The sequence below is a fragment of the Bactrocera neohumeralis genome, chromosome 5 (genome assembly GCF_024586455.1).
Source record: "Bactrocera neohumeralis isolate Rockhampton chromosome 5, APGP_CSIRO_Bneo_wtdbg2-racon-allhic-juicebox.fasta_v2, whole genome shotgun sequence".
NCBI classification, from domain to species: Eukaryota; Metazoa; Arthropoda; class Insecta; order Diptera; family Tephritidae; genus Bactrocera; species Bactrocera neohumeralis.
The window spans coordinates 71,756,358-71,770,232 of NC_065922.1; the positions used below are offsets into that span (position 1 = coordinate 71,756,358).

The window sequence follows — 13,875 nt, forward strand, 5'->3', positions numbered from 1 at the left end:
AAAGCAAATAAAAAAATTGGATAATTAAAAAATTAAAAACATGGAAAATTAAAAAATAATATAATATCTGTTAAAAGAAGAATAGAAAAAAAAATATTTGTTCGAAACCCAAAATAAATATATTTTTTATTTTTTTAAGAAGTATTTCTTTGAAATTATTATTGTTTTTTACCTTTTTGTAGAAAAATATATATTTATTTCATTTTGTATTATTAAAATTTAATATAAATATTTTTTTAATAAAAGAGAAAAAATTATTTTTTTCTAAAACAAAAAATAAAAAAAAAACATTTTTCCTAAAAAACAAAAAAAATAAAAAAAAAACATTTTTCCTAAAAAACAAAAATTAAAAAAAACATTTTTCCTAAAAAACAAATTAAAAACAAAATATCTTCCTTAAACAAAGAAAAGCAAAATATGTAGTTTCGAAAAAATATTATTAAAAAATATTTCTTTAAAAAAACATATTTTTCGAAAAGAATTAAAAAAATGCTAATAAATTCTTTGACTCTTAATTAGGATTTTAAATTTTTTGAAAACGCAAAGAATAGTATTTTCAAATAATAAAATAAATAACCAACCTGAAATAAGTAAAAAAAATGTCAAACAATTTTTTTATTTAAAAAATTAAATATTTTTATTTTTTTATTTAAAGTAGTTGCTTTAAAAACTTAATTTTTTATTGTAAAAACTTAAACAATATTCGTTTTTGATTCATGCTTAATTAAAAATATTGCTTTAGAAATTAATATAAAAAAATTGTGCGAAAATGGCAAAAATTAATTTTTTAATACTAGAAAGAAATTTCGGAATGTGTTTTTAGTTCTTATATACTATATTCGCTTTTAATAATTTTTTGTTAGTTTAAAGGATTTAATAAAATCGCAAAATACTTTTAGTAAAATATAAATTTGAAAAGTTCGAATCGGGAATGTTTCGTTTTGCCTAGAAATAGCAGCTAGTAAGTCTTAAAAATTTTAACTTTCACAAAAATGTTAATACATAAAAAGTGTGTAAAAATATTCGCTTAAAAAATGGTTTTCAACTAATTAAATACTGTTAATATGCTTAAAAATACATAAAACGTGTTTTTAACAAATATTTTAATCGCTAAATTACAGTTATTAGTAGAAGAAAAATTAACTTTCATAATAAAAGTGAATAGAAAACTTCGATATAACAGATTAGTAAAAAGTAGTTGGAATTTCGAAATTCGAAAACGTTAAATATTGTCATGTAGGAATGTTTTTTTATTGTTACTTCTTGTTTGAATTTCAATTAATTGCCTGGTGTAAAATTTGGGCTTTTTATAAAAACTTCGAATTTTCGAACATTAATTTGTTAGCTTTTAAAGGAATCATTTTCCTTAAATTTGCCGCATTTTAATAGTTTTAAAACTGTAGCGATATATACTTGAAGATAATTAGTCATAGTTTTTTAAAAACTATTTAATTAATAATTTTTCAAAAAGTTTTCAAATCATAATATATTACATTTGCGCAAGCATTTTGGTAGTTTTTTAATTATAACCAAACTTTTGTAAAGCTTAATATGCGTGAAATTTTCATATGAACTTCGAATTTTCGAACATACAAATTTTTGCTCAAAATTAATGCGTAACAGTAAAATCCGGCTTATATTTACTAATTCAATCGTTTCAATACTTTAAAGCAAGGTTTCGAAAGACTTCGGATGTTGAATATAAAATTTTGTTCTAAGATTGCGGTTAATTAGTGAATTGTACATAAGTATATTTGCTAATAGTTTTAAAAACTTTCATGAAATTTTCGAAAATCAAATTGTTTTGCCAAAATTTCGGTTAATAAGTGAAATTGTCAATAAATTTGTTATATTTAGATAGCTTAAAACCTTTAGTAGCATGATTTCGAATGATAAGCGCATTAGACAAACTTTTACAAGAACTTCGAAATTTCGAACATTAATTTTTATGTTCGAGCATGATTTCGAATGATAAGCGCATTAGACAAACTTTTAAAAGAACTTCGAAATTTCGAACATAAAAGTTTTAAACAAAATTGAGGTTTAATAGTGAAACTGTATATATTATTGCTATATTTCAACAGTTCAAAAGTTTAAGCAGCACTGTTTCGAACGAAAAGATTATTAAACAACCTTTTACATGACTTCGAATTTTGAATATTAAATTTTGTTTCCAAATTGCGATTTATTAGTGAAATTGTGCACATGTTTGCTATATTTCTGTAGTTTCAGCATGTCAATGCAAGATAAGCGCCTGTTTAATGCTTTTTATTCGAAATTTGAATTTTCGAACATAAAAATTTAACGTTTAGAAAAGACATTTTGCATTTATTTGCTATGCATTGATAGTTTAAATACTGTTTACGAAAGTTAAGCGCATTGAACAACTTTCTATATGAAGTTCGAATTTTCGAACATCACATAATTTGACAAATTTAACGTTTAGAAGTGGAAATTTGCATAAATTAGCTAAGTTTTCTTATTTTTAAATGTTTAGTGGCTGATTTTAGTAAAATTTTACAAGATTTTGTTCCAAAAAAATACTTTGTATTTTATAACCTTTTTCGTTTAGTTTTCGTCCTATAAGTTTAGCTTATTTACTTATTTTTATAATAGACTTTAGTGTGTGCGCTTCCAAATTACATTTAGAATATTCTTTTGCGCACTACAAATATACTTTTTTGTAGAAATATTTTTCGTTTTCAGTTTTCTTTTTTCGAATGGCACTAGTGTAGGTGGTTAGCGATACATTAAGGAAATTCAGCTGTTTACTTTATTTATGTATGTATATATTTATATCTTTATTACTAGTTAAAAGCTGGCAACAAATAACGCTCAGTTGGAAGCAAATAAAAAGCGCGAAACATTAGTGGCGGTTTTAGTTAGATTTTAGTACATTTTGTAGTTAGTCAAGTTTTTTTAGTAATATGTGAGGTAGTGATTAAGAGTTTTCTAACTGTTTTTCACATCGTTATTAATTTTTTTTTTCCAAAATACAGTTATGCGCTCGCCTTTTTAGTAATTGCTGGCCAAAATCGTGTTGCGTTTAGTAATTTTTCGCACTTTTCGTCCATTAGTTGTGTAAAAAGCAGATTGCATTATATATTTCTACGTAGTTTAGGCACTTTTTTCCCACTAACAACTAAATATTATATTCAACTTTTCATTTGTTTACAACTTTAGCTTAATAAACGCTTACAATTAATTGTTATTCAAATAAAATTGCAATTTTTCACCTATTTTATATTCGTATGGCGAGCGTAACGCTTACATTTCTCAACTATGTTGTATATTGAATACAAATTTACATACATACAGACAAGCTAAACCGTTATTTATACACTACTCGTCTTTTAAGCTTGTCTTTTACAACTAATACTCGGCTAATATAAACTGTTTACAATTCTCAATGCCTTATTCGAATATACGGTTAAGTTCGAATCGAAAATATTTAACTCCGAAACTCCTCCATCCACACACAACTGCTTACTGTATTATTATCGTTTAGTTTCGTTTTAAATCTACATTTTTTATTCGCTTAATCATGGCGCTCGCGCTCGCTCGACACCCGCTCGGTTTAGTCTATTGCTTTCGAAAATATCAAATCAATAACGCGTAGAGAGTTGCTTACGCTTGCGTCGTTCTAACTGTAACGCTTGTTCGGCGCTGCTGTTCGCTGTGGGCGTGGCTGCCACTGTGTTGCTCACGACTGTGGCTTTCGTATCACTACTTTTGACTTTCACCTTCTGATCGGTCAGCTTCGCATTGAGGCGGTGCACTTTCTCGGGACTGAGTATGGTGAGACGGGTTGTATTTTTCAAACTGGCAGGAGTTGTTGTTGTAAAATTGCTATGATGACTGCTGTTGTTGGCAAGACTTTGACGCAGGCGCTGCTGTTGGGTTGTGGGTGCTGTGAGTGGAATGGAAAGACGGATTAATATTTTTCCAAAAATAATATAAAATACATTATAAATATACACAGAGATTCGCATTAGCTACGGAAGCATGTATCTAAAGTTTTATGATCCTAACTTTCAATATAAAAAAATTTCTTGTACAAAAGTGTTTTCGAATTTCGGTTTTTATATGACAGCTAAGTGATTTTCTGATTCAAAATTATTTAAATACTTACAAAAAGTTAGTAAAAGCCACATGCATATTGGTATACAAATTCAGCACGATAACTCTTCAATTAAAAGATTTCTTAGAACAAAAAGATTTTCGAACATCACTTTTAATATGATAGCTAGTTATTTTTCCATGAAAAACGATTTAAATTTTTACGATAAGGCTAGTATAAACTAAATTTATGAAGATATAAACTTTTATCACCGTAACTCTTAAAGTAAAGAAAATTCTCGTATAAAAGTGTTTTCGAATTTCACTTTTATATGACAGCTATGTATTTTTGTTAACAAAATCGATTTAAAAATTTACGAAAAGGTTAGTAAAAGCAACATTCGTATTGGTATTAAAATTCAGCACGATAACTTTTCAATTAAAAGTATTTTCGAACAAAAAGGTTTTCGAACTTCACATTTTATATGACAGTTATGTATTTTTTCTGAACAAAAATTATTTAAATATTTACAGAAATGCTATAATAAGATGATATTTGAGGTTTATAGAATCCCAGAAGTGTTTTAAGATAAAAATATTTAAAAAAAAAAAAGTATTTTCGAAGAAAAATTCTAATATGAGAACTAAAGATTTTCTATTTGAAAATACTATGTATTTACATGTAGTACATGCGCAAGCTTAGTTTTGAAACACGGTAATGCAAAAAACTTATTATTTTCTGAAAGAAATTTCGAAATTGTTTTTTATAGATATGGCAACAATATTTTTTGAGCTAAAAATATGCACAATTTTTTCTGTTTCATATCGAAAAAAATGTGCTTTAAATTTTGGCACCAAAAATGGGAAAACCCAAAAATTTTCGAATAAAAGTTTTTTCGAACTTAGATTTTTTTATGTATTCGATACGAAAAGTGCAGCAATTGATATAAAAAAATACCAGAACTCGTTGCCAAAGCATATGTAGATATATAACACCATCATTCTAATTCAAGAAACAAAACATTTTCGAAAAAATAATTTTTTTCGAACTTAGCTTTTTATATGTTTTTCGAAATAAATACTAATTTTTCTCTACTCAAACTCACGTGTGAAAATTTTTTCGAAGTAAATATTTTTTCCAATTTTTTCTTTCGAAGTAAACATTTCTCTCCTCAAACTCACCTGTGTTTTGCACATCTTGTCTGTTCGCCAGTCGACGCGCGTCGCTGGCTTTTGTGGGCGAAAGTGTACGCCGTTGCGGCGTCTGTGTCGCCTCACGCGTCGTCATCGCTGATGGCTTCGCTGAACTACGCAAGCCAAAGATACGACTTTTAGTTGTCGCTGCCACCTTTTCGGGCTTCTCGGCCTGCCAAGACTGTTCATTTGTACTCTCTTTGCCGCTGTTGAGGCGACGATTCTTTTTCGGCGTCGTCTCTACCGTCGTTATTGCAGCCGTTGAGGCCGCCGCTGACACAGGCAAGCGCGCGGCTGTGCTTTCTTCAGTCTCCACCGCTGCCGCCTCATTGAGGTAACTACGGAATGTGCTCACAGGTCGTTTAGGTGACTTCGCGCGCTTGCCGCTGCCACCCGGACTGTTTTTATCTTTGCGCGCTGCTACCTGCGTCAACGCCGTCATGGGCGGCAGACCGGTATGTAGATTCTCCAATGACTCAGAGTGAGGTGTGTACAGCTCGACTTGTTTTGGTAGCTGCTTGCGCCCAAATATCGGCGTTTGATTGATGCGATAGGTGCTGCTACTGCTACTCGACGCGACACTTTGTCCAGGCAGGCGCGCAAGCTCGCTGGACGGCGTACCGGCTGGTAATGCGGCTGCGTTGGCTGCTTCAAGGCGCTGGAACATTTTTAGCGCCTCGGGTGGCGTTTTGTAAACACTTTCGCTGGCGTTCGCAGGCTCAGTGGGGCTTGTTACTATGGAGCGCGAGTTGCGCGAGCGGAAGAAGGTTTTCATTGAGTTTTGTGAATTGCTGAAATTGCGCCGATTCGCCGCGTCTATTGTTTCGAATTTGTTGCGACACAAATTCAGCTTCGTGCGTATGTCATCGAGCGCGTTTTTGTAGGATTTCGCGGCAATCTTTTTCTGTATCTGTTGCATGGTGCTGAGCGTCGCCGCATCAACCTCTTCTGTGGCTGCGCTCACTGTCGGCGATTCCGCGCTAGCGCACGCTGTCGCGCTCAACTGCATTTCAGCATCTAACGCCGTCTGCGCAAGCGGCAACGATTTCGACTCGTCGCTTTGTACTTCATCTTCTGCGTGCTCTTCTTCTTGCAACACCGCCGGCCGGTTTATCAAGTGCGCAGCAGGCATTTCACACTCGGCTGATTTCATGTCATCCACCGCGTTCACTTCGTGATAGTTGAGACTCGTGTCGCAGCTGGAGTCGAAATCTGAACAATAATTCAAATCTTTTACATTATTTAAGCGCAAATCGCCATCGCGATTGATGTCCAGCAGAAAACCCTTCTCGCCGTACGGACGACTCTTCTTCGCGCCACTGCCATTGCAGCTGCTCAGTGGCGCGCCGCAACGCCCACCATTCTGGAGCGTCTGCTTCACCGCCTCCAACACGCGTTCGGTGCATTTATTCTCCGGCGTCACGCCGCGTTGCTGCGCGGCCTGCATGAGGCGTTGACGGCGGCGTGCGCGCATGCTATCGCGTATACGCTCGCCAGTGGGTGAGAAGTCCTTACCCAAATGCGGGGATTTCGGCATATCTTTACGCAGTATAACCGCATTCTCTTTGCCTTCCATTTTCGTCACATCATGGAACTCACTATCGTCTTTAAAGCTTTCGGCGTTTATGCTAGGTTGTGTCACAGCAAGCGCGGGCTTTTCTTGCTTCGGTGGCGTTGGTTTGCGCTGCGCGCCTAGGTCGTCCAGATCATCGCGACTGCGATTCGACTTCGGCGTGAGCATGCCGTCCGGCGTGCTGCTAATGCTGATGGTGCCCTTATAGTTTTCTATGTCGTAGAGCAGATCGGCGGGCAGCAACTGGTTCATGGCAATAGAGGCCAGCAAACTTTCCAACCAAATCTCGAGTATTTCAAAGGACGGTCTAAGGCGTGGATAGGGAAGAAAAAATAAGATTTGGATGATTCTTATGAGACAAATGTAGCAAACCTTTTATCGGGATTGAGATCACAGCAAAGGAAGGCGATTTTGAAAAACGCCTCTGGGCACTGTTGGCAAAACTTCTCGCGGAATACTTTTTGATTCAAGCCGAAATCGGATGTGCGCGGCAGGAAATCCGGATCGGCTTGTACGCGTCCGATAATCTGGAAGTTTAAAATCAGAATTTTTTCTAATGTATTACTTGCGTCGCCGCTAACTCACCTCACACAGCATGATGCCGAACGAGAACACATCCACCTTTTCATCATACTTCAGTCCCTTCATCATTTCCGGCGCCATCCAGTAGGGATTACCCACCACCGTGTAACGCTGCCTGCGCTGTCGGCTCTTGCTGCGCCCCAAAGTGCCATTCGGACTCAGACACGCACCGCCGGACCAACGCTCATTGCTGCTGCTGCTGCCAAGCGTAACGCCGCCTGCCGCGCCACTGCTGCTGCCTGCGCTGAAGAATGGCGCCGTAATGATGCGCGCTAGTCCGAAGTCCGCCACAATCACCGACTTGTCCTCGCGCACGAGGCAGTTCAACGAATTCAGGTCACGATGTATGATGTTCATGCGGTGCAAATAACTCATGCCACAAGCAATATCTTTGGCGAAGGAGACGCGCTGCGGCCATGTGAGCGGCAAACCCGAATCGTGTATGAGCTCCTTCAACGAACCGCCCGCTATATACTCGGTGACCAAATGCAGCTTCTTGTCCTTGTACAGCACGCCAATGAAGCGCAACACATTCTTGTGATGCAGCGAACGCAGTACCGCGACCTCTTTGAGGAAATTACGCTGCGCCTCCTCGTCCACGCGATACAACTCCTTCAGCACCATCACCTCCTTTGTCAGACGATGTGTCACTTTGTACACCTGCCCGAAGAAACCCTTGCCGAGCAGTTCTCCCAACACCAGATCGGAGGCGCGAAAGATGCGTTGCGGCTTGGGCTCCACACGAAAAGATTTCGTGCGCGATAAATCGTAAATTTGCTCGGTCGGCGCATGTTGTTCATCCAGCAGCTTGGACATGCTGGAGCAGCGCTCCTTCTCGCGCAAACGCATGCCCAGTTGTGTAGAGTCCGTCGCAGTTGCGTCAACTTTGGCCGACGCAGTAACTGCGCCGCTCATTGTGGGTCCTATGGAATGTGTGGAACCGGCATGCGGCAGCGTTGGCTGTTCACTCGCAATCATATTCAGATTCTTGCATTTACGCAGCTGTCGTGTCTTTGTTCCGCTTATATAACCCTCATCCTTGCGCTTATATATGCGCTCCTTGTCTAGCTTAGTCAGACGTGTGGGCGAGCTGCCACCACTACCGCAATCGCTGCTGTTGCTGTGTGGCGCGATCGTACTGGTACTCGTACTGCCAGTGAGCGAGTCAGTGACGCTGCGGCGTCCGTAGACTTCGATGCTCGACGCGGATGTGGCCAATGGCGGTAGGTCACTATATGATGTGGGCCGTTGCAGTATATCCGCTTGGCTGCAGCTGCGACAGACCTGTACGGGGTCGTGTTCGACGGTGAGCTGTAGTATTTTCTCGGTGCTGCGTATCAATTTGTCAATGTGTTCGATGGATGTGTCGTTAACGGGTGTGCCGTTCACCTCCAATATACGATCGCCGATGTGCAGATTGGCTAAATTTACATCGATTCTACATGAGGAAGGGAAAGTGGAAGTGAGAGCAGAAAATTAGCGAAATAATTTAACAATTGAGAGGAGAAAGATTTAATTCCGATCAAATATGTTTCGTGATAAATGGAATTCGTTCTGGTTCATATAATTTTGGATAAGAAATCTCTTCAAAAAATTAAAGAATCTATGTGGTGGGGAACCAAATTTACCCCCCGTTAGTTGTTATCGAAGTCATCCAACGGTAGACCCAGGAAACGTGCTGTTTCCATGGGGTCGGACCTCAGACCATATTGAGAGGGGTGTCAGATGTTTAGGGTTAGCTGGGCATCTAAAGAAGTGGTTAGAGTCATGCGGGGACTCGTTGCATGTTGAACATGAAGCATAGTTAAGCTTCAGTTAGATTTGATTTAAACCCAGTTGTGCGATGGAGCCTATAGATAATACATTTGAAATTCTCAATTAGGACCTCAAGGAACGCACTTTTGCCAAAAAAAAATAACTGTTACTTGAGGAGACATAACTTTGTAAAGAAAAATCTCTAATTTATTCACAGTGTAAGTCTTGAGACTCTAAGAAAATGCAAAACAAAGTAACATATAAATATTTATGGTACTTTAACAAGAGATAAGAAGCCCACCGCAACTTCAAGGGAAAGCCGAGCTGACGCACAGATTGCAGATTTTTATAAGGTCAGTCGAACGTTGCAATAATAACAAATGTAGATCGTAAATCACAGTAAATGGAAGCGTATTTTGAGGTCGGGTAAATGTTGTAACAAAATATGAGAGATTCCGTTAGAGTTCCGAAGCAATTGAAAACTGTTTGCAAAGTTCGTGCCTACGACAGGTGAAACGAAATGTTGTTGTTTTTAAAGTAATTTGGAGGAATGCTGTCGAGTGGACAGTCTTTGGATGGGTAAAAATTCGGGTACGTTGCGCTTATGTAGACCCGATTTGCGTTGAATGGGTTCAGTTGGTTCTACGTAGGCGATATAAGCAGGGATTGATGTTTCAGCTTACTTTGGGAACGTCAGTCACAAATATTTCTATATTCTTTTCGGAAATGCTTTTATTAAGCTTTCTTTTCTAACCAGACCGAAAACCATATAACAACGCATTTTTACCTGAAAAATAAGTAAATCAGTAAAATAATTATTAAATAACTTTGAATTAGTGAAATAAAACATTTTCGATTACCTATAATCGCTACCACAACACTGATCGATAACCGATGTTATAAAGGAGAAAACATATTTCCCCAGCCGACCATATATTCTACAAATGTATCTGCTTTGGGCGATGTACATTGATGTAGGTTATAAAAATAGACGTTACGTTTACAGTTATTTGGTATGATTATTATTATGTTTGTTTTTGTTTTTTTTTTTTTATTGGATGGTGGTTAAATTGTGATGGAATGATGAGTGCAGCAGGCGTTATTTTCGTTAATAAAAATCACGCACACCATAACAGGTTCATAAAAATTCATTAGAAAGCACGTAGTAACAAGCGACAGCGAGAAGTAGAGAGCGTATTTAAATGGGAGAGAGGAAGAGACAAAAATATAAAAGTGATGCATTAGTAAAAATGAATTTAATGTTGTTAAAAGTTGGTATTAGTACTGGATTTTTTTTATTCATTAGCCGTGTGTTTTTAAGGAGTGGCAGGTAGTTAAAAATTTGTATGTAAATAATCTATTAAATAAATTTATTTTTTTTTTGTTCTGATTTATATGGAAAATGATGTTGGCACATACTGCTGGCATTTTGCTTAAATATATATTTATTTGATTAAGAAAAATAGCTATGTATAAACAAACATAAATAAATAAAAAATGTGAATAAATTATGAACAAATATTATAAATGCGGCTATATTTTAACCTATTTACGTATTGCTCCAAAGTTCGCATAATTAATTTTTTTAGCACAGCAAATGCATTTTGCTTTGCACATTTGTATCATATTTCATTTAATACACAAAATTATTTTTTTCAAATAATTTGCACATAGTTTGTTTGTTTTCATTTCGTTTGACTCACACTGTGTCACTGAAAAAAAAAAACACGCTGCTATCGAAATTGTTTACTATTGTAAAATTATACACAAATTTTAACTATCAACAGTGTTTTGTATAAATATTTTTTTGTGTGCGCAAACAGCTTCCGTAATTTTAATTATTTAGCATTTGGTACACAACCAACTGCTTACTACCCGCATTGACTTGAAAAATCGACTAATCATTTGTGCACAGCTGACCACTGTTGGGGCAAGCGCGGACCGGTTAAACGGACGAACGCCTGATTGGGGGCTTAACCATCGACGCTTATCAATACACATACACCCATGCACAGTTGTGCTGCGATGTATGACTAATGCATTATTTTTTGCTATTGCGACATGAATATCGAAATAAAATTCAACGTAAGCTACTTGCTGGCGTCCCTTACCGAAAGTGCGGTAAGCTGATAAGTCGGCTACAGCCAAGTACACAACACACACAAGCATGTGTGTAGCACATAAATGTTTTTGTAAATATAAACAGCAGAAGCTTTAATAAACGCGCTTGTACAATAATAAAACAAAGCGCTGCAAGCAAAAAGTAAACCGAATTGTGGTTATGGCAACACTAGCGGCGCGTCTGAGAGACGAAAAGGCACTGCAGCAAGTGGCTGATAAGCGTGCAGGTATGCGAATTATTTTCAATGTAAATAAGTGAATAAATAACCGAGACATTTATCACTTGCTTTAAAAGCATTGACACAGACGGACAGCAGTAATGTTGAATTATATGTATACATGTAAATATGTAACCATATATTTATTTCAACAAGTCATTTAAACGTGAAAAAGGTGAGTGCATCAATGTCCGCGCCAACGGAAAATTTGCTTGGCCAAAGTTATTTTTGTTTAATTGTAAAGTCATGACGTGATCGCCTGAAACAGCTGCAATCGATAAATCGAACTGTAAAGTGACACAATTACTAGCGCTTTACACAAACAAAATTAGTTTCGTATATTCCGCTGATTTCAAACGGTAATTAGTTCACGCATAAGAAAATTTACCGTACACAACGCAAACAGGTAATTAAACACATTTTGTTAAAAATTAGTTTCTGTAAATAGTAAGCGCAGCGGTATTAGTAGTGTTTAAAGCGAATTTACCGAAATGATCAATGTTACTCACTCAGAAATGCGCACGGCCGGACAAACTTCGAGTGGACCGTCTAAGCGCTTTGCATGTGTTGGCGATGTGGCACGAAATGCTCCGCCGCTGCCGCCACCACTGCCACCATCCAAGTAATGCCGTTGCACGCTCACATTGTCCACGGACAGACGCAGGCCCGGTGTTGCATCTTTCGGTATCTCTACGAGGCGTATGGAATGTATGGGTTTTGCGCTGCCACTAATTGCATGTGTGTGTTTATTGTTACTGCTGTCACCATCAATTGTTACACTAGCGCTAAGCGCACCTAAATCGGTCGCAACTGCATGTGTTTCTTGTTGCTTATAGCAATTGCCACAGTAGAGTTTGGAACGCTCCACCAATGCGTAGGCTTCACCCTCACCAATGAACACAGCACACGCGCTGCAGCAAAAGCATTCTGGATGAAATTTATGATCGCCGGCTACCATAACCGGCCCCGTTATGATAGCACTGCATTGTTGACAGGATTCACCAAAGCGTTGATAATAGTCGTCACGGCAGAAGAGTAGACCGTCCTTTTCGAAATACCAATTGTGCAAATGTGCATCACACACGGAACAACGAAAGCAATCGCTGTGCCACTCTTGACCCAGCGCAATGACGAACTCCTCACGACTCAAATTCAATACATTCAAGCAGCCGGCACATGATGTGCTGTAGTTGGTGATGCGCGTGCCGGTTGTTGGCGTCTTTTGTTGCTGCTGCACATTCAGCTGTTGGGTTGAATTTGATGTTGTAGGCGGTGAACCGGTTGCCCTAGGAATGTTTTCGGTATCTGTAAGTGGGCCAAAGCAAAAAGTTTCATAATGTTAGTCGTATTAAAAATCTGTAATGGGACACCTGCCAAAACAACAAAAACACTGTGTGCCGTGAGCTCAGTGCATATGCACTAGCACAAATTGCTATTATTTTTTTTTATTTTTTTTTAACTGCATACACTTAACGTTTTGACCCTGACCCTGAAGCGGTTAAATGGCGCCAGTCATTGCGCCAACTTCTGCTGCTCCTACAACAATGCTACATGCTAGCAACAACAAAAAACAAACACACGCTCTTTACCCCAGCAATGGTGATTCACCCGTACTCCAAATTTCAACAAACCCAATACAAACACACTAACAAGTATAAGTAAACACTGAGCGAGATGTACGGCAGACGCTGATGTCCCACTGGCATTAAAAGCTAACAAAAATCAATTGTATTGCTACAAGTAATTAAACTGTGACCAAGTTTGTGATATTTCATACGATTTGTATTGTGATTGCACAATTTTTGAAAATGTTATAGTTGAAAACATATTCCCAGCAGCCATTACAAGTTGCAGCGCCCACGCAAACGTCGTGCCTGCAGTTATACACTAATTTTCGAGCTGCAGCTTTATAAAATTTATTTATTTTGTACTCAAAACACTTCAGCACTATTTGGTTGTATGAATTTACTTAGTTTTCTTTACCAAAACTTAAATTTTTCGCCATTTTCCACTAAGAAGCTACATTATTCTCGTTCGTCTGTTTTGCAGCTCTATCCGTCGCAAATAATGAAGAAATAGAATTCCAAAGATATGCTTTTGGAACACTTCCGAAAAGCAATTTTTTTATTAGCGACTGTCAAAATGACGTGCTGAATTGTCAAAATAAAACACGGTGGCATCTCTGTGACTGGAATTTATTGTGTATAAGTGGCAGCTTTATGGCGGAAACGGTTATTGATAACATTTTTTAAATATTTCTATGAATCAATCTTACCTTTGTTAAAAAGAACTGTTTAAACTATTATTTTATATACATATATTTATTTTTAAAACTTACAGCTTCATTTACAATTAAAGTCAGTTTTTTCCATA

At 37.2% G+C, this 13,875-nt stretch overlaps 1 protein-coding gene across 3 annotated transcripts; it reads right to left on the bottom strand.

Annotated features, from left to right (window-relative positions):
• Positions 1 to 2,525: 2,525 nt before the first annotated feature.
• On the bottom strand, positions 2,526 to 13,572 carry LOC126757999 (LIM domain kinase 1). 3 transcript variants are annotated; one of them, XM_050471960.1, is made up of 7 exons: positions 13,486 to 13,572; positions 12,012 to 12,807; positions 10,024 to 10,113; positions 7,412 to 8,846; positions 7,199 to 7,353; positions 5,242 to 7,133; positions 2,526 to 3,910 (listed from the first exon to the last, which is right to left on the bottom strand). In XM_050471960.1, the coding sequence occupies exons 1-7, from the start codon at positions 13,505 to 13,507 to the stop codon at positions 3,606 to 3,608; spliced, it is 4,695 nt and encodes a 1,564-aa protein (XP_050327917.1). In that variant the 5' UTR covers positions 13,508 to 13,572; the 3' UTR covers positions 2,526 to 3,605. The 3 variants fall into 3 exon arrangements, with proteins under 3 accessions (XP_050327917.1, XP_050327918.1, XP_050327919.1); XM_050471961.1 differs by lacking the exon at positions 10,024 to 10,113; XM_050471962.1 differs by lacking the exons at positions 12,012 to 12,807; positions 13,486 to 13,572 and adding an exon at positions 11,275 to 11,928.
• Between the last annotated feature and the right edge of the window lie 303 nt (positions 13,573 to 13,875).